General features: G+C 32.3%; 2 protein-coding genes across 8 annotated transcripts; one reads left to right on the forward strand and one right to left on the reverse strand.

Annotated features, from left to right (window-relative positions):
* The first annotated feature begins 824 nt into the window (after nucleotides 1-824).
* On the forward strand, nucleotides 825-2,816 carry LOC143236925 (uncharacterized). Of its 2 annotated transcripts, none has more exons than XM_076475614.1 (4): nucleotides 825-1,129; nucleotides 1,548-1,717; nucleotides 2,034-2,169; nucleotides 2,679-2,816. In XM_076475614.1, the coding sequence occupies exons 1-4, from the start codon at nucleotides 1,100-1,102 to the stop codon at nucleotides 2,814-2,816; spliced, it is 474 nt and encodes a 157-aa protein (XP_076331729.1). In that variant the 5' UTR covers nucleotides 825-1,099. The 2 variants fall into 2 exon arrangements, with proteins under 2 accessions (XP_076331729.1, XP_076331730.1); XM_076475615.1 differs by having other exon boundaries at nucleotides 1,120-1,146.
* On the reverse strand, nucleotides 1,949-17,897 carry LOC143236924 (protein cereblon-like). Of its 6 annotated transcripts, XM_076475610.1 has the most exons (11): nucleotides 17,751-17,895; nucleotides 17,300-17,395; nucleotides 13,316-13,397; nucleotides 12,991-13,193; nucleotides 11,465-11,626; nucleotides 11,150-11,324; nucleotides 9,079-9,144; nucleotides 8,201-8,401; nucleotides 5,988-6,186; nucleotides 2,704-5,027; nucleotides 1,949-2,068 (listed from the first exon to the last, which is right to left on the reverse strand). In XM_076475610.1, the coding sequence occupies exons 4-10, from the start codon at nucleotides 13,041-13,043 to the stop codon at nucleotides 4,909-4,911; spliced, it is 975 nt and encodes a 324-aa protein (XP_076331725.1). In that variant the 5' UTR covers nucleotides 13,044-13,193; nucleotides 13,316-13,397; nucleotides 17,300-17,395; nucleotides 17,751-17,895; the 3' UTR covers nucleotides 1,949-2,068; nucleotides 2,704-4,908. The 6 variants fall into 6 exon arrangements, with proteins under 6 accessions (XP_076331725.1, XP_076331724.1, XP_076331726.1 ...); XM_076475609.1 differs by lacking the exon at nucleotides 13,316-13,397 and having other exon boundaries at nucleotides 17,751-17,897; XM_076475611.1 differs by lacking the exon at nucleotides 13,316-13,397 and having other exon boundaries at nucleotides 17,087-17,395.
* Nucleotides 17,898-19,510: the final 1,613 nt, after the last annotated feature.

Genomic DNA, 19,510 nt, shown 5'->3' on the forward strand with positions numbered 1-19,510 from the left:
TTGTTTATTATCTGAATGCACAAAGAAAGTAAAAAGTTATCTCAGATGTTGTCTGTGTAAGAAAGTGAAAAGTTATCTTGCTCTCATCTATGTAAGAAAGTTAAAGAGCATGTATTCATCTGGTATTGTTTGATTGATTTTGAGTGTATATTTAACAGAGAAACCAGGGAGCAGTGTGGATTCAGCTGGTATTGTATGATTGGTTCTGAGTGTATATTTAACAGGGAAACTGAAAGAAGTGTGGATTCAACTGGTATTGTTTCACTGATTTTGAGTGTATATTTCATAGGGTACGCAGGGAGAAGTGTGGATTCATCTGGTATGTTTGATTGGTTCTGAGTGTATATTTCACAGGGTACCTAAGAAGAAGCGTGAATTAAGCTGTTATTTTTTTATTGGTTCTGAGTGTATACTTAACAGGGAGAAGTGTGGTTTCAGCTGGTATTGGATGATTGGTTCTGAGTGTACATTTCACAGAGTACCCAGGGAGAAGCATGGATTCAGCTGGTATTGTTTGATTGGTTCTGAGTGTATATTTCACAGGGTACTCAGGGAGAAGTGTAGATTAATCTGGTATTGTTTGATTGATTTTGAGTGTATATTTCATAGGGTATCCAGGGAGAAGTGTGGATTCATCTGGTATTGCTTAATTGATTTTAATTGTATATTTTACAGGGTACCTAGGAAGAAGCATGGATTCAGCTGGCATTGTTTGATTGGTTCCGAGTGTATATTTCACAGGGTACTCAGGGAGAAGTGTAGATTAATCTGGTATTGTTTGATTGATTTTGAGTGTATATTTCATAGGGTATCCAGGGGAGAAGTGTGGATTCATCTGGTATTGCTTAATTGATTTTAATTGTATATTTTACAGGGTACCTAGGAAGAAGCATGGATTCAGCTGGCATTGTTTGATTGGTTCTGAGTGTATATTTTACAGGGTACCCAGGGAGAAGCATGGATTCAGCTTGAGAAGAGAAAACACCAAGAAGAGTTGGATGCTGTGACTGCTCAGCTTGTTTACACACAAGAATTACTGGCTCGCTACAAGGAAGAACTGCGGAAACTGAACTATGATTTAAGCCAGTTGAAGCTTCAGATGGAAAGAGTGCCTGTTTTAGAAGGACAGGTGGGATGAAAGACAAAGTGGGTAGATATTACACAAAAAGAAGTAAACACTGGAGTCTGAAACCCGTGTTTTACTTTTACATGTAGTTAAATATTAGTATTAATTTGGAATTTCTAGTGTGTAGTTGAGTAATAGTGGTTATCTAGATTTATCTAAGGTATGTAAAACATAGCTATGTGAAATATGTAGCTTAAGTTTTTATATGTTTATTAAAGGCTTAAATAAAATGTGTGAGATATAACTACATAACTTCTGATCTATCTGAAGGTGCTGCATCTGTGTAGAAAGTTTAAGGACAACATTTGGAACTGCTGTCCCATTGCTAGCAGCTTCAAATAACATCCATAAACATCCTAGCTAGATTCAGTCAATTAACAAGTATACTTTCTCTGTCTAATGTTACTGCTCTGACCACCAGGTGGAACTCTACAGACAAGAGTGTAATCAAGAAAAAAAAGCCCATAAATCAACACAAGAGGAGTACCAACGACTACTGAATCACAATCAGGAGTTGATGGATGAAATTAATGTATATGCTCATTCTCAAGTGGTACAACTTCAGAAAGAGCTGTCTCCTCCTGAAAATTGGTATTTCATGGATTATTCATCCAGTAAAACAGTGTAGTTGTAACTGTTATAGAACTTTACTAATTACATCTGATAATATTGCTCAAAATCTTTAATGTTGTTAAATGAAATAAATAATTTAACCCTAAGATCAGGTTTCTTACCTCTTGGTCACTATATCTGACAGATCTGGTGAACAGGTTTTAATAAACTGAAGTTAGAATATTGACGACAACATCGTGAACTCCTGTCTGGTTTTAAACAACAGTTTTAATGAATGACAATCTATATCCTTGAGTACTGGAACAGAAGAAACAAAGTTTACTTTTCTTCTCAGGGATGTCCATCACTCTCAACCATTAACTACTGATCCTGACAAAATAAAGGAAGAACACACTTTAGCAAACCTAGAAACAGAATTGGAGATCAGCAATAACACAGATGTCAGAGATCCAGTAGATCCCACAGATATGGTAAGATTCATATAAATGTTCTCTGTTGTTCAATTTCAACTCCTTAAAATTAACATTTGGAAAATACTAATAATATTATGTTTCTTTCTAAACACTAAAAGTTATATTCGCCTTTCCACCTTGATTTGTACATACAAAATAACTTCCCCTTTCCTCTTGGTTTGTAAAATATAAAGTAAATTCTGTTCTCTTCCTTTGTTTGTAGTAATAGCTCAATATTAAGATTATAGTAAGAGTATAGTTCTAGCATGATTAATATTTAACTTCTGGTATTTTGTGTAGAAAGAGCAGTTGTAGTAGATTAATATTCAACTTCTAGTATTTTGTGTAGAAAGAGCAGTTGTAGTAGATTAATATTTAACTTCTAGTATTTTCTCTGTCACAAGGAGTGTAAAATACTTCATTCGTTACTTCCTCTGCCACATTAAGATCTTTAGTCTTTTATTTTATACACAGTAAATAGTTATCACAGAAAAGGTTTTTAACTTTGTTTTTTTTCTCTTTCTCAGGATCTTAGATATCAGATGGAATTACCTGAGCTAATGGTTTACTGCTGTCCAAGATGTGATATGGGTTTTACTAACTTTCAGGCTTTACAAAACCATGTGGATAGCTGCTTGGAGAAAAAGGACCCCTTTCTTCTGTAACTGAAGTAGTTCATTATGTGAGTTTAACTTTGGAATGAAAGAGTTGGTTAGTAGGTAGTCATACAACTGGGAAAAAGTTGTTGTGGCATTTGTTGATACTTTGTTACAAAATAAAATGGTCAGAAGCTTTGGAGAAGATAGAAAATAACTCTTAGCATTTGATAACATGGAAGTTGAATAGCAATGGTGAAAAGATCTTTATGTTAGACAGAATTTTCAGGGGGCAGGACATAAATTGGGAAATAATGCATCTTTTTACCTCTGTTCAAATAACTTATAATTGAACAAAAACCCCTGTTGTGCAATATAGAAAAATCTTACTTAGAGCATAAAATGTCTCTTAATGAGAAACTGAATAATAAGTTTATATGAAACAAATTTATTTAAATAAATCACTGTTTTCCTTTGTTCTCTTCTAAATGATGTTGTTGTAAAGCCCTTTTTCTGTTCAAGTCATCTGTACCGTGCGTACTTTCATCATACTAGTAAAGACAGTACTGTAGGTTTAAATCATTGAGGAAATAGAATAATTCCCTTTTTCAGACATCTTATTTGCAAAACTATTTTATTTAATATGAAAGTAGGATATTTAATAACACACCTTAAGATTGTATTTTTTATACTTTTGGCTTGGTTTACATTCAGTAAGTAAAACTGAACAGAATCAAAGTGCTCAAAACAGCCTGTACTTAAGAAGACAAACAGTTTTATAAGATATCACAGTTTTAGAAGCTAAGCATTAGCAGGGCTTGTGTACATAATATAACTTTTACTGGTTAGTTCAAGTAGTTACAAAACAGTAGCAACCTAACAACAGCCATAACCAAACTTCAGTTTTAACACCACATTTGTTGTTTTTCTTTAATTGGACACTCAGTTTCTTCAGTTTTCCACCAAACCACTAACTGTAATTGACAGTACATAGCTTTAGTTAATTTATGTGATAAATTTTACTTATATCTACAGCATGAGTTGGTACAACAAACTACTGCCTGCAGTTTGAAATAAATATAGGTGCCACCTGTTCTCTGTCACTGTTCACTATGTTTAACGAGAAGATGTTTGGTAAGGTTCTGTCTGGAGTTATTGGATTAATTAAAAAATCTTTAATCAAAACTAATTTCCTTTTGTTTCATTAAATAATTCATGAACTTAATTTCATAGATAAGCTCCTGTTTGTAACTAAAAAAAAACAGGTGTGTTTCAAATCTGTTGCAAACTGTTATATACAACAGGCTCTACTTTAAGCATGCTTTAGAAACCTGACCAGGAGACAAAATTTTTGTTCAGCACCAAGAGTAAAACATGCATTTGGCATTAGTTCAAACTGAAGGATTCTACATGCTATGAAACTATTACTTTAACAGATGTGACACATTATGTAATACAAGTTATAGGAAACTCCTAAAAGCACCAAGCTCAGAAAGTCTAATTGTGGATATCAATTATATAGTATTATGGATTTAGTCAAGATTGGTTGTTTTTTAACCATCCAGGCCATCAAATTTTTAATACTTTAAATTACAAGCTGAAGATTGCGAGTTTAAAAGTTTGTAAATTATGCATGTAACAAATCTACTGGATTGTGAACTTCATATCCAAGATGACCATGTAGTTTTCACTTTTCACAATAAGGATCTGTGTAGGACTTCTTTGACATCTATGTTAACCACTAATGTTTTTTATATTTGTTGTTATTTAGTAATTATACTCAAGGCAATTTAACCTCTATACCAAACCAAGTCTTTCCTGTTATCTTACATTTCGAGTTTGTTCATGGCTCTTGTTTTTACATGTAGATACCACACATTTTGAGTTACTTTTCTATACTATCTGTGTTCTGTCCCAGCAGAATTAAATAACACAAACCATAACACTCAACACTGAAGTGAAGAATGTAGCAAACTATGACAACAATTCTAAACCTAACTTAAGCATTTGCATAATTGATGTCAGTTTTCAAATAAAACACTGACTAGGATATGACAGTAGATATTTGATATCAAAATAGTTTTGAAAACTCTGCTTTCAGTTATGCATTAGATGTTTGGTTCCCACAGCTCATCTTTGCCATCAGAGCTGAACGCAGGCCTCAGAGAAGCTCGACATAATCCCCAGAACTGCTGTGGCTCCAGTTTGCAGTTAGTGGTAGTAAATTTCCACCCAACATGGTTATCGCATCCACTGCATGAAGCAGCAGTCCAAGCATACCTTTGAACAAATCAAACACTTCAAAATGTGTAGATATCAGCAACAAGTCTATTTCATATGAGAAACATGATGTATTAAAGCAATACAAGAAAAAGTACTGAGTAACAACCTCAAAACCTGTGATGGAAAGTTTGCTTGCCACATGTTACACACACACATATATCTGTTAACTTCACCTAAACATATTTCTTACACTATTTTTGTTTACAATGGTTAGCTACGAAAACTTGAATATTGCTAACAAATTTTGAAGTGTTTCTGTGCAACAGAAAGACTTTAAGAAGTACCAGCTGTAACCCTTTTACTGAAATTTAATCGGTTATTTTTGTGGACAGCATTCAACCATGCTTTCTTTCAGGCATTGTGTGTTAGATTGATAAATCCTTATCTATTTAAACATTTTGTGTGGAATAATATGTAAACAATATAGTAATGTATTTGTGAGCATTCATTGTTTGACATGATTTTACAGAAATGAAGAGTAAAACTTAACAACAAAGCTGCTAAAGGTGTTTTTAGCACTATGAGACAAAGTAAGTAATTGTAATGAAGGCAAACTTAGCTGAATATGTAGAATGTTTGTTTACAGCTGCACTAGTCTATTGTGTCAAATGAACTGTACATCTGTATTTTAAACCTAAATAAATTGAGAAATCCCATAAAAATTGTATTGGATGGTATTTGTATAAAAAAACCAAAAAAACAAAACCAAACTAAAGTTGAAAAGTAAGCATCCATCATGTGGTAACATTGTGTAGCAAGCACACTCACTGCACATTTTAACGAATCAAAACAGGTAAAGTGATTCTGAAACATATGTATTCTCAGACAAAAGCATTTCTAATGATGTCAGATTTGTGGAGTTTGATCAAGATATTTACAAGAAAAGTTAAAGACATACAACTGCACATGCTTTATTCATATAAATGGAAACTGTTACACAGTAATATACATACTTACCCAGGAAACCAACTTTGTTCTGTTGAAGGACTTCAAATAATGACAGTCCCCGAGCTTTATAAGTTGTTATAATCTCATGCACGTAACCACTTGGGTTCACATAAGTCCCTTGGGGACCTTCCAAGGACATGCTAAAAGTGTCATACCGGTTAGCAATATCCATGTTACACATTGTGTTTCGACAGCAAAGTGTTCTGTACTGTAGGAAAACAATGCAAAAAATAGTATCACTTAAGCCTGTTATATTGCTCCCAAATCGTTCTTTAGTAAGAAGTATCATGAAGTAATATAATTTCTTAAAAGTCTTGATTAAACTGGCTGTTGTGGTGAATTAATTGTACTATTATTTCACGTGTAAACAGAAAAATGTTAAAATCTGTTTTGATTAAGTCAGACTTACTGTTTTTATGAAAAGGCTTGTGTTCTCTGCTTATAAATCAGCCAATAAAAATCACGTCAAAATTCTACCATTTGACAAGGCATTAATTTACAAAAGTAACTATTTACCACATCATAGACCAAATGATGTGCAACACATCCATACTTACCCTTTGTTTAGTGATTATTTATCAAAGAATGAACTGGGGAATTTCCTTAAAGTTATTTTCTTAAATAGAAAAATGTATTTCCAATAATACTTACCTCTCCTCACACTTACAGCTATTAATCATAGGCCAGGGTTTTTTCCCTTGACCACCTAATAATTGGTCTGATTTTTTTCATGTTTTACACCCTACATAATTGCTCTTGTATGTAAGAACTTCATTCAGATACTGTCATCACTTTTTTGAGATTGACTAAATCCTACTCTCTAACACTGGCTCTTAGTGGGGAGGAAGGGTGTTGAGGATATATATTATTGGGAATACATTTTCAATTTAAGAAGATAACTTCCAAAGCATGCTTAAAACTAGAATCTCACACTAATAAGGTGGAGGGGCCAGTAAAGTTATTATCGACACAAAGTATTTGCATAGATTATGAGTGTGTCAAGAGAAGATTGGCACCCTAGTGGAGGAATTGTGTTACATCCAGAACAGGTATGGTTTTCATCCTGTATCAAGTGTGGAATAGTGCATGAGTAATCATCACAATAGGACAAGCCACAACCATATTTCTGAGATTCTAATAATCAAGGTTTGAGTTAGAGGGCCACAGTCCCTATATCACATGTTGGACCTCAATATAAATGTATGTACTTAAGTGGATCCCAACCTGTAGCCTTAGTGTGATGAGTTGTGGACCACTAGTGATGATAATATCTAAGATGAGGTGCCTACGTACAGTACCAGGATATAGTGTGCACTGACGGATATGGAGAGTGTCATGAGACAAATATCACCAAAGCCAATAAAGTGAAGTATGAAAGACTGAAGCAAGTGAAAACAAATGAGACCAATGATTAGCTGGGTAATGAATAAAACCCTGGCAGTTGAGTAAGTGTGATAGGAGGTAAGTTTTGTAAATTTTATTACAGTGCACTAACTCTTTGTTTAGCAATTATTTAATGAAGAATGAACAAAGGGGTTTCCTTAACATATGATGTACTAACACACTTCCCCTTTCTTGAGTAAATATTTCTCAAATGATAAGATAAAGGTATTTGCTGTAATGTTGTGGGAACTGGACATTAATTATTACTACGGTTAATGGCCTGTACCATCATCACAGTTAGTAGCCTGTATGTTTGTCACAATTAGTAGCCCATATCATCATGACAGTGTTAGTAGCCTGCACCATTGTTGCAGTTAGCAGCCTGTATCATTGTCGCAGTTAGCAGCCTGTATCATTGTCACTGTTAGTCGCCTGTATCATTGTCGCAGTTAGCAGCCTGTATCATTGTCACTGTTAGTCGCCTGTTTCATTGTCACAGTTAGTAGTCTGTATTGAAATCCATGTTCACAGGAGTGTTGTAAAATGTGTTTAGATGGTTTTGTGTGTATTAACTTCAATCAAATTGTGTTGTGGGAATATGTCTGTAAGTTGTATTTCTTGTATCTTCTCTAAGGGGTATAACAAACATTGTTCACTTTGGAAAGTAGATAGTGAATGAAATGTCTTAATACTAGTTAAGAAGTAGTATTTAGTAACACATATACAAATTACTAAATAATAGTCAGGTGGTTGTATATAAGCTACTAATTAATACAATCATAATGAGCTAATAGATTTTATACCTTTCCAAAATTACAATAGTGCCTGGTTTTACTTACCCTTTTCAACATTGATAGTTCACATCTCAATCGCTGAATGGCATTATTTAAACCAAGCAGACAAAGCCGTTTGTTGTCGTCTAGTGGTAAGTTAGATGCGACCCAGTAAGAGAAGTCCAAGGGAGTTCTTGGAGTTCTGTCTGTAGGTATAAAACAGTTCCACTTCTGAAGTTCCTGTATGATTCTCTGTACTATCAACATCTGAAATTAAAACAAAATCACTGCCAGCAGTACCAAGTGATACAACTTTTATATAAACTCGTAACAACTTTCACATTATAAGTAAATAAAGCCCAAAATCTAACATATTCCCACTTCCCAATTTTTAAGTAGCAGTTCTGTCCCCTCTGTGGTTATAAAGACAACTAGTATGAATACAGGGTTGCATATAGTTATAACATTCCATCAGTAAAGATTTATTTAAGAACTATTTTTCAATAAAATACAAACTCTCTCACTCCAACCTTACCAAGGAGAGGGGAAAATTTCTCTGTTGGAGTTAATAATTATACACAGTAAAGTCTAAGAACTAATAAAATGTGTTGTATCTTTAGTAGTTAAATTAGCATCAGAATAGATGGAAAACAGGATCATTTATTTTAATACAAATGCTTCCAAACAAAACTTTATAATAATTTAAAATCAGTGAAATCAAACACCAGTATGATACTACACTGAGTTGGTTGTTTGTAAAATTTAAATAGTGACTATACTTTTTAATGGATGCTTTATTATTAGTGATAAACATCAAGACACACTAAACATTACGAAAGCACAAACTGAGAAATACAATGTAATACAATCAAAATGACTGAATAAATATATCACCAACTACCATTACAGCATGCTGAAAGGTTAAGGCACTAAAAACAACTTACAGCATCATATTGGTGATAAACCCATCGTGGCCACCTCGTATAATTAGCAAAGTCAAACCTGTCGTACTAAGAAGAAAATATTAGTTAAATGAAAAACTGAAACAAATTTTCTGGTATGAAAATAATCCACAAAAAGAGGTGCTTTTTTAAACTATTATCAGTTACAAATATTAAACTAGTTACTGTCATACTAAATTTGTTCATGTATTATTTGTTACAAATATTAAAACTACTTGCTGTCATACTGAACATGTTAATGCATTATTTGTTACAAATATTAAAACTAGTTGCTGTCATCTTTTAATATAGAGAGGTGAAGAAAAATTAACCCTCTCTGAAAAATTGTTAATTTGTTAGATCTTTTATTAGATAACAAAATAATATGTAAAACCATGTGTTTAGAATGTACTCAGTGAATTCTGTTCAAACATGATTTCAAATCCTGAACTCTTCCTGATTTTAGTTACATTTTCTCATAACAAGTATTGTGCACCTGCTGTAGTATCTTCATAAAACATGTTGTGCACCTGTTGTAGTATCTTAGACATTCTTATTACAATTAGCATAAAAAATGATCAAACAAGTTTCTCTGCAATAATTGAATGTAAAAATAAAACTTAAAATAACACAAACGAGTTTCACAAGTTGATATTTAGTCAGCATTCCTCTGAATTTCAGTACTGCTTCACATCGCCAAAGAATATTTTTAGTTTGTACAGATATTCCTGAGTGATTGACTGCAATCCTTCTTTGAGTACTTCATGAAGTACATCTTCTATGTTTGGCTTGTAATCTTTCATTAATTGGTCTAACTCTGTCCATAAATTTTCAGTCAGATTGATATCAGGTGATTGACCTGGCCATTCTATAACATCAAGTCTCTTATTTCTAAGATACCTTTTAATGACTTCACTAGCATGTTTTGGATCATTGCCTTGCAAGAACAGAAAATTATCTGGACAAAAGTGATCAACAAACAGTAGAAGATGATGAATCAAAATTTCAAGATAACGTTCCTCTGTGAGAATTCCTTTGACACAGCATAAATTGCCTACTCCATTCCACAAAAAAACAACACACCAAACATTGATGAATGTTTTACTGTGCCTTGCATGGCCTAGGGTTGCTTCTTTTCTTGGCTTGTCCACCAAATAAATTCAGTAGATTGGTACTGCAGGACAGAAAATGACTCATCACTTTAAACAACTTGTTTCCAATCATAAACACTCCAACTAACATGTTCACAAGCTAATGATAACCAAACTACATGATTCTTAAAAATAAATGATTTATTGAATTTTTTTTTTTTGATACCTTTATCTTTTAGGAGATGCTAAATAGTTTTACAAGAAATTTTGACCCCAGTCTGAGCCTCTGATTCATCTACTAATTGTTGTTTTGTTGGAGTGCGGATTTAGAATGTTTACTAATAAAACAATCTCTTCAATCACAGCTTTTAAACTTCCTTCCTGACCCAGGATAACAACTGGTTTTCATTAGATTTTAGTTCAACACAAAGTTTCTTTACTCTAGAATAATTAACCTGAATTATTTCAAAATCTGACATGCACTAACTCTAAGTTTGAGCAGACCAAAATCTCATGATTATGTCTGAGTTTGATCTTGGTTCTTTCAGCACATACTTATTTAACACTTCTTGTATCCAGGAAATACAATCAATAAAATGTCACAAACATTTAAAATCAGTCCTAAATCCTTTTTTGGGGATTCTACTTCAACAATTGCTATGAAACTTGTTTGACCATTTTGTAGGCTAACTGAAATGAGAAGATCTACGAGACTACAGCAGGTGCACAACACTTGTTATGAGAAAATGTAAATAAAATTATGAAGATTTCAGGTATTTACAAAGTCCAGTGTTAAAATTAGATTTGAGATCATATTTGAACAGATCTCATAAAGTGGGTTCAACAAACATATAGTTTTACATATTTTTGAGTTATCTAATAAAAGATGTAACAAATTAATATTTTCAAAGTGGAGCCATGTTTTTTGTCTGCCCCTTATATATTACTTATATATTGCATATTTCAGTTACACACATCCTCACCTTCCTTCTTAGGGGTGAATTAAATCTATCAGAATCAAGGCCTGAGCTACGTGTGTTTGTATCCATTGTGGACAGTGGTAGAGTTCTAAACCTGTCAAGACAGCTAAGTCTAATCCCTCCTCCAGGGTCATCCACCATTATTTCTGGAAGAATCCTTACTTTGGCCATTACCACACTAAACAAAAATGTAACAATTCAAGTTGGGAAGACTAAATGTATAAAACACATGCACACTAATTTTCAATATTTGTGCAAATATTTGTGTTTCTCCTAATGCATAGTTCATTTCCATGAAAGAAAGAAAAATACACTCACCCATCAATCTGTCGTCTTGCTTCTAAAATCTCAAATCGTTGTCGACCTTCTGCTTTGAGTCTCAAAGTAGACAGTCCAATGTTTTCATCAGCTTCTTCTCTGTAAGATCTTATCTCAGCTGTAGTTCCAACACACACTACACCTGGTGAAAGGGCTTGATATCTGATTGAATCAGACAATGTTAACTTTCATAAGACACCTGACATAACTTTAAATAAAACATCTGACTGAACCAGACTATGTTACCTGTCATAAGACATGTCACATAATTTTTAAATAAAACATCTGACTGAACCAGACTACATTACCTGTCATAAGACACCTGACATAACTTTTAAATAAAACATAAATTATATACTGCTTATACTTTATCCTGCAGAGAGTACCAATACATATAACTCTTACAAATACCAACCATTTCCAAAAGAGCAGCATATAAGGTGGATGTGTATAAAACAACTTTTTTCAGTTTTATCCATTAGATTACCAAGAAGTAAAAACAAATTAACGTTTGTTAGTTAATAATGTCCATATAAAGAAGTAATCTAAGTTATTATTATCCTAAACAAGCTAATATTTTCATCACTGTAACATTTTAACCCAGACCTGATAACCTGTTTTTATAAGTTATATAAAAATGATCCACAGAAGTAGAAAATGTCACTTTCATGATGAAGTAACTAAATATACTGCACAACAATTTTTTTTTAAAGTTTTTGCTGATTGTGACAGGTACCTGGTGGGTATGCACAAATATAGTTTTGGTTTTGCTTCATCACGTAGGAACTATGAGAAATAGTTAACTATTTTCCGGCAATAACGTATTTCATTGCATTTATGTTTCTAATATGCTATAAGTTCAACATAATTAAAAGTGTTTTGCTCATGAATTTTGTTTGTATTCAATGTCCGGTGCATCACGTTGCAGTGTCCAACAGTAGTCAGCAAGCATTGACGGATTCCAGTTGCCCTGATATCGTTTTTCCATTGTAGCAATGTTTTGGTGAAACTGAAGATTTCAATGAAATGGTATGTGATGGGCAAATTTGGATGTTATTTTCGTGATCAGCAGCCAAAATCTATAAGGAACTCCCAACAGTGTTCAAGAAGCAAAAACTTTGTTGTGCAGTGATATCAGAATAAGTTTCATCTTCTTTACAAGTGCTTCTACTGATTTGTCTATTCTTCATAGTTCCAAGGGTTAATTCACATTGTTTACAAGTACAGGTTAAAAGTAAATCATTGCTACTTATAATGATATTCTCTTTAGTTGTGTGTGTGTGTGTGTGTGTGTGTGTGTGTATATATATATATAGTTCAAGCTCAACATACATGCAATAATGGAGATTGGAAAAAAATAGTTTCTACACAATGTGTTGTAACATGATCCTCAGCTAAGCCTCATCCATGATCCTCAGCCTAATAATAATTTCTCACTAGATTTAAAAAACTTCATTCTCTATTAATAAGCTGATTAAGAAAGAAATTAAACAATGTTTATTAAAAATAGTGGTTCAAATACTAACCTAGAATTGATTATACCGAGTGTATGATCCTTTTCTATAATTCGTTTCACCATACTAATAGCTGAGGGTTCAAATAGCTGTAGTGGAATTGTTTGACCTGGTACAAGTACAATCCCTGGCAGTGGAAGAAGTGGTAGGTTTGGACAACTGTTGTCATCTAGTAATGTTCTTCCAGTCAATTCTTCCAAGTCATCACCCAAATACTGGTAAAGAATTGAAATTTAATGAATACAAAATATGATAATACTAACAACTGTTAATATCAAATTAAAGGCATCTAATCTTATAAAATGACAAGATCCAACAGATATTTGAAGTTCCTTACTGTGTGCTGTGATGGAAGGGAGATGTCATAGGAAATGTCTCGATTTTACCCTTTTCCTTATCACTTTTATCCACCATGTCATCTGCAGAAGGAAAATATTGCAGAAACAACTGTGTTGAAGTAAAGGCTTATTTCAGCCATTTTTAGTAATACCATAGAGATTTAAAGTTAAGAATCCAGAAGCTTCATAGACAATATAGAAATAAATGTAAGTAATCATTAATTAACTGAGATAGTTCAGTGTCTGAAAACTAACGAGTGTTAGGAGCGAGAGATGTTGCATCTACTCTACTACTGAGTTACTCAAGTCCCACAGTTTATATCGAAACGTTGCATTTGAAGTTAGAGATACATTTAGTTGTATTTATTAAATTACATCTGTAAGTGAACATGATTGAAGAAATTAATTAATTATCATTACAAAGGTGGACCTTGTATTATTTTAAACAAATAATCCAAAAGAACCTTACCAACCACAGAACATGGTGTGAAGAGTTTATATGAAAAATGTCATTAAGTGTCATTCCCGACAAAACTGACTTCTCTATGGTTCTGTATTGCTAAACATACATTAACTCAAGAAGCCTACTAAAATACAGAGTTCTGTCTGAAAATAAATTCTGTACAATTTAAAATGAGTATTAAAGTCATGTTTTTCTAGGTTTTCATATAATAATTTTTTTTTAACTTGACAAATATTCCACACTCACACCATGAAAGTTAAAAAAATAAAACAGTGAAATTCCCTGAATGGCAAAATATATATATTTTTTTTACTTTTAGGCTCTTATTGTAATAGAATAAATCTGGCAACAAAAAACAAACCATGTTTTGTTTTACATCATATAAATTAGACACTTGCAACAATTCCTTTGTGTTGTCTTTTTTAAAAACACTGCACAAAAAATTATGTGCAGTGTCTCCAAGTTTAATGCAGAAATTTTGAGAAATTTTAAAAATATAAATTTATAGAAATCATGCAAACAACTTAATTGTCAATGTATTTTATTTTTCTTATTTTCTCAATATGCGATTCTCTTATCTAGTTTGTTTTCAACTTTTACTGTTAAATAAACTAAAAATTATATTTTATGTTTTTATAAGATAGGGAAAGGTGATGTACGGTTTTCTAGCACTCTGCACATTGGATAAGAAGTTTAATACCCTTGTAAGACAATATTAAACATTTTAAAATATATAAGAATATTAGAAAAATTATTACTTGGTCAAGATGGCTAGCTTAAACCATTTGTCCCAACACTTTTTAAACCAAGTAAAACATTGAAAGAATCAAACTAGGGTAATAAACTACATAACATTTAACATTTACACTACCTGAAACTCTTGTTATACATTAAACAACATTCTATAGGGAATATGAGCAGAAATATCAATAAAACTATCTACTGGAAATCACATAGGACAATAAGATTCATAGTAGTACAAATACAACACATGATGGATGTTATATACGACAGTTAGATTTGTACTAATACAAATACAACATACGGTGGATGTTATATATTACAATTAGATTTGTACTAATACAAATAGAACATACGGTGGATGTTATATATGACAATTAGATTTGTACTAATACAAATACAACATATGATGGAGGTTATATACAACAATTAGATTTGTACTAATAGAAATACAACATATGATGGAGATTATACAGGGTGTTCGGAAAGTCACTGTGCAGTTTTGTAATCATATTTTATTCAGCCTATTTCAAGCCAGCAACTGATAGTGGTGTTTAGAAACAAAATAAGAAGGATCCAGGCCTGTATTGATGCCAATGGGGGTCACTTTCAACATTGTTTATAATTGTAATTTATATTTACCTCCTGTATTCTATATTGAAACATGTCTGTTAATAAACATACAAGTGCACAGTTACTTTCCGAACACCCTGTATATGACAATTACATTTGTACTAATACAAATACAACATATGATGCATGCTATACACGACAATTACATTTGTACTGACACACGAATCGATGTTATATAGGACAACATGATTCATTGTAGTACAAATACAACATATTATGGATGTTATATATGACAACTACATTTGTACTAACAGAAATACAACATATGATAGATGTTACATAGGACATTTAGATTTGTACTAATACAAATACAAATGTTATATATGACAATTAGATTTCCACTTATAGAAATATAACATATGATGGATGTTATATACGACAATTAGATTTCCACTAATTGAAATACAACAAATGATGGAGGTTATATATATGACAATTAAATTTGTACTAATACACAACATATGATGGATATCATACAAGACAATTACATTTGTACTAATGCAAACACAACATACGATGGATGTTATATAGGATAATTAGATTTCCACTAACAGAAATACAGCATATGATGGATGTTATTTTCAACAACTAGATTTGTACTAATGCAAACACAAAATCCATTGAATATCATAAAAGACAATTATATTTGTACTAATACAAACACAAAATCTGTTGGATATCATAAAAGACAATTAGTTTTGTACTCATGCAAACAAAATATGTTGGATATCATACAAGACAATTAGATTTGTACTAATGCAAACAAAATATGTTGGATATCAAAAAATAATTAGATATGTTGGATATCATACAAGACAATTAGATTTGTACTAATGCAAACACAAAATCTGTTGGATATCATACAAGACAATTAGATTTGTACTAATACAATCACAAAATATGTTGGATATCATATAAAATATTTAGATATGAACTGATGCAAACACAAAATCTGTTGGATATCATACAAGACAATTAGATTTGTACTAATGCAAACACAAAATCTGTTGGATATCATAAAAGACAATTAGATTTGTACTAATACAATCACAAAATATGTTGGATATCATATAAAATAATTAGATATGAACTAATGCAAACACAAAATCTGTTGGATATCATACAAGACAATTAGATTTGTACTAATACAATCACAAAATATGTTGGATATCATATAAAATAATTAGATATGAACTAATGCAAACACAAAATCTGTTGGATATCATACAAGTCAATTAGATTTGTACTAATACAAACACAAAATCTGTTGGACACTTCAAGAAAATCACATTCATGCTAGGCAGTAACTTCTCCAATTGGCAAAAGCATGGCGCTATCAGAATAATATCGTATTGATACTAAAATACTGTAAATTATTTTGCATTAAATAAAATAAAACTACTGACTAAATATTAAAATTAGTTTGGCAAAAGCCCATCATCTAAGGATTGTTACTTCAAACCTGATACTGCAAAATTTTCCAATTATGGTATTTCAACTGTCTTTAACAGAAAAAGAATTACCATTCACTGTATACTCAACAGCCAACTGTTTTGTATTTAAGGCAAAAAAAAAGAAAGAAATGGGTTACTTCTAATGTGAACAATGCCCGAGTGTAAAACAGTCTATCTATGATATCCCCCCAAACATTCTGGAATGTTCTCATTTTATTCTGACCTGATGAGGGTAGACTTCAGTAATATAGTCACTTTTTCCACTTCAGCCTCCTTTTATATCCTTTAATTAAAGGTTCTTCTAACTGTGCAGCCATTTGGAACCAACTTTTGCCTTTGTTTCATCACAAATGTTTTACCTAAATCATCAGTTGAACATTATTATTATTAAATAAATGGTTTTTGTTACAAAGTAGTTCTGGTTTATCTCAAAACACAGTGTTAGAGTTTTCCAAATTTATGTTGCAAAATCAACTTACTAGACAGTTGTCAGTATTACTTGAAGTTGCACTGTGTTAGTGTTACAGAGACGGTATTGCTCAGGGTAAGAGGATCGACAAAAATAGATAAATGCATTCAATTTAGTACGATAAGATGTATCCTTTCTTAGTACTTTTATTATGTAGTGTGTAACCTATAAAAATTACTATCGTGCTTAACCAGTAAATAATGCTGAAAACTGTAAGCCTTGCCTTTAACAGCATCTGAACTATCTGAATCATCGTCACGACGTCCTAACAACGATATCACTAGTCTTTCGTCCTCCATGATGTTTATCTTAAGGTATTCTGGGAAAAGGAAATTTAATACTTGTTATCCTACAACCAATAGCAGATAGATTCGTGCCCTGTTATCTGTTTAATGTTTAAAAAATAGATGCCCATAAATAATTAAAGCAAATCTATATTTTACATAAGAGTATGCTTTATTTTATATTTAAGTTTCCAGTGCGAAATGATTACTGATTTGAAACACTGAAAGGTTAAGAACCACTGGTTTAATGTTTAAAAATAGAGCAAGCTGATCTAAAACAGGCGAATTTTTGCAACTTGAGTATAGAGGAATAATATAGGAAAACTTATAACTATTTTCCTGCGAGAACCACCTTCACTTATCTGGGCAAAGATAAACTACTATACCCACTTGGACAAAAATAATTGCAGTTCAAGAAAAAAGAGAGATCCAACTAGGACGACGAAAGTGCGAGTTGCCAAGGAAAAAGCGATGACGACCACTGCAGCAGAAAATACAACCATGACTCCGCAAAAAGAAGGAACATCTACAAAGAATGGCCTGAAAAATAAACAAAGTAAGTCTAGTTCGTTTGGTGGCCAAAAATTAGAATTAATTTCGAACTTAGAAAAAAATTCCCCGCTACTGGCACTTTGCAATGTAGCAAAAGCAAAATTAACATCTCTAGAAAGTGATAAAGAAAACAATTTAAGAAAAAAGAAAACCAAAAAGAAAAATTGTTAAATTAACTAATTCAAGTGAAAATTCTGAAAACGAAGAAGAAGAAACTTCCCATACTGAGGTTGAGACAGTTCCTTCCTCCATTAAAAATAATACAAATGATGATACTAATTTAAAGAAAGCCTTGAATGTTGATAACACAAAAGCTAATCAAGAAAAAACCCTAGAACAAAGCGACGAACAAACTAATGAAACCAAAAGTTTACTCTAGTAGTGTCAAAAAGAAATTCATTTAAAAACGAAAGTACACAACCAAAAATATACCATCTAAAACAAAACTACCCCAATATTCTATTATTATTGAAGGCGTGTCTGGCACATATAATCAACCACAATTAGCAGCGGAAATTAGCAGATGTAAACCAATTTATATGCAAAAACGGCTCAACAAGTGGGTTTCTCGACATCACTGAGATGTAAACCAGGTGTTGAAATAGCCAACGTTAAGCGTTTACCAAGGGGCCATGTCCTTGTCCGAGGTCAAGAAGCTGATGACCTAAATAAACTACTTAAAGAATGACCCAAGGACGCCTTCACACCGGGAAACAAATATTCACTTACCAGGAACTAAACCACAGCCTAAGGCAATAGTAATCCGTGGGGTGCACCTCTCCATAACCAAACAGGATAATGAGCAAGCATTACACAATCTAAATATACCATACACCAAAGTGGAAAAAATTATATCCAAGGTCACAAATAAAGCAATAAATTTAGTAAGAGTTGACATGGAACAACATTACAATATCTTGGAACTGATAAACAATGGTATCATTTTGTGGTACCAAAAATTTCAAGTGGAACAACTAAAAACAGCAGTAGTAATTACACAGTGTTTTAATTGCCAACGATATGGATACGTTTCAGCGGCATGTCTAGCAACACCGAGGTGTTGCGAATGTGGGGGTGAACACCACATATCTGCTTGTAAAAAAAACAAAAAAACAAGCTACACCAAAATGCTGTAACTGTGGAGAAACACATACAGCAAATTATAAAGGATGCGAGAAATATAAACAGATAAAACAACGCATCTATGAAATAAAAACAATAAAACCAACACAAGATAACACACCAAACACACACAACTACAGGACCAATTACATATGCACAAAAGTTGAAAGAAAACACTACACAACCAAAAGAACAACAAAATTCAACGAAAACAGTAACCAATTTACGAGAACCTAACAAAATAACAGATACAACAAGCAACCAAGAAAACAACAATCTTACAGTAAAACACAAACGATGAAACAAGTCTCATGGTATACTTAATTTAAAATATTCTTACAGAGTTCATTACAGAATTTACAAAACCGAAACAATCGAAAAATAACTTAGACTTTTTCATAAACATAGCTAAAAAACACAACACCACACATACCGCAAATAACAACAATCACAGGATACATGCTAAAATCTTAAAA

Source organism: Tachypleus tridentatus, chromosome 13, assembly GCF_004210375.1.
Source record: "Tachypleus tridentatus isolate NWPU-2018 chromosome 13, ASM421037v1, whole genome shotgun sequence".
NCBI lineage: Eukaryota > Metazoa > Arthropoda > Merostomata > Xiphosura > Limulidae > Tachypleus > Tachypleus tridentatus.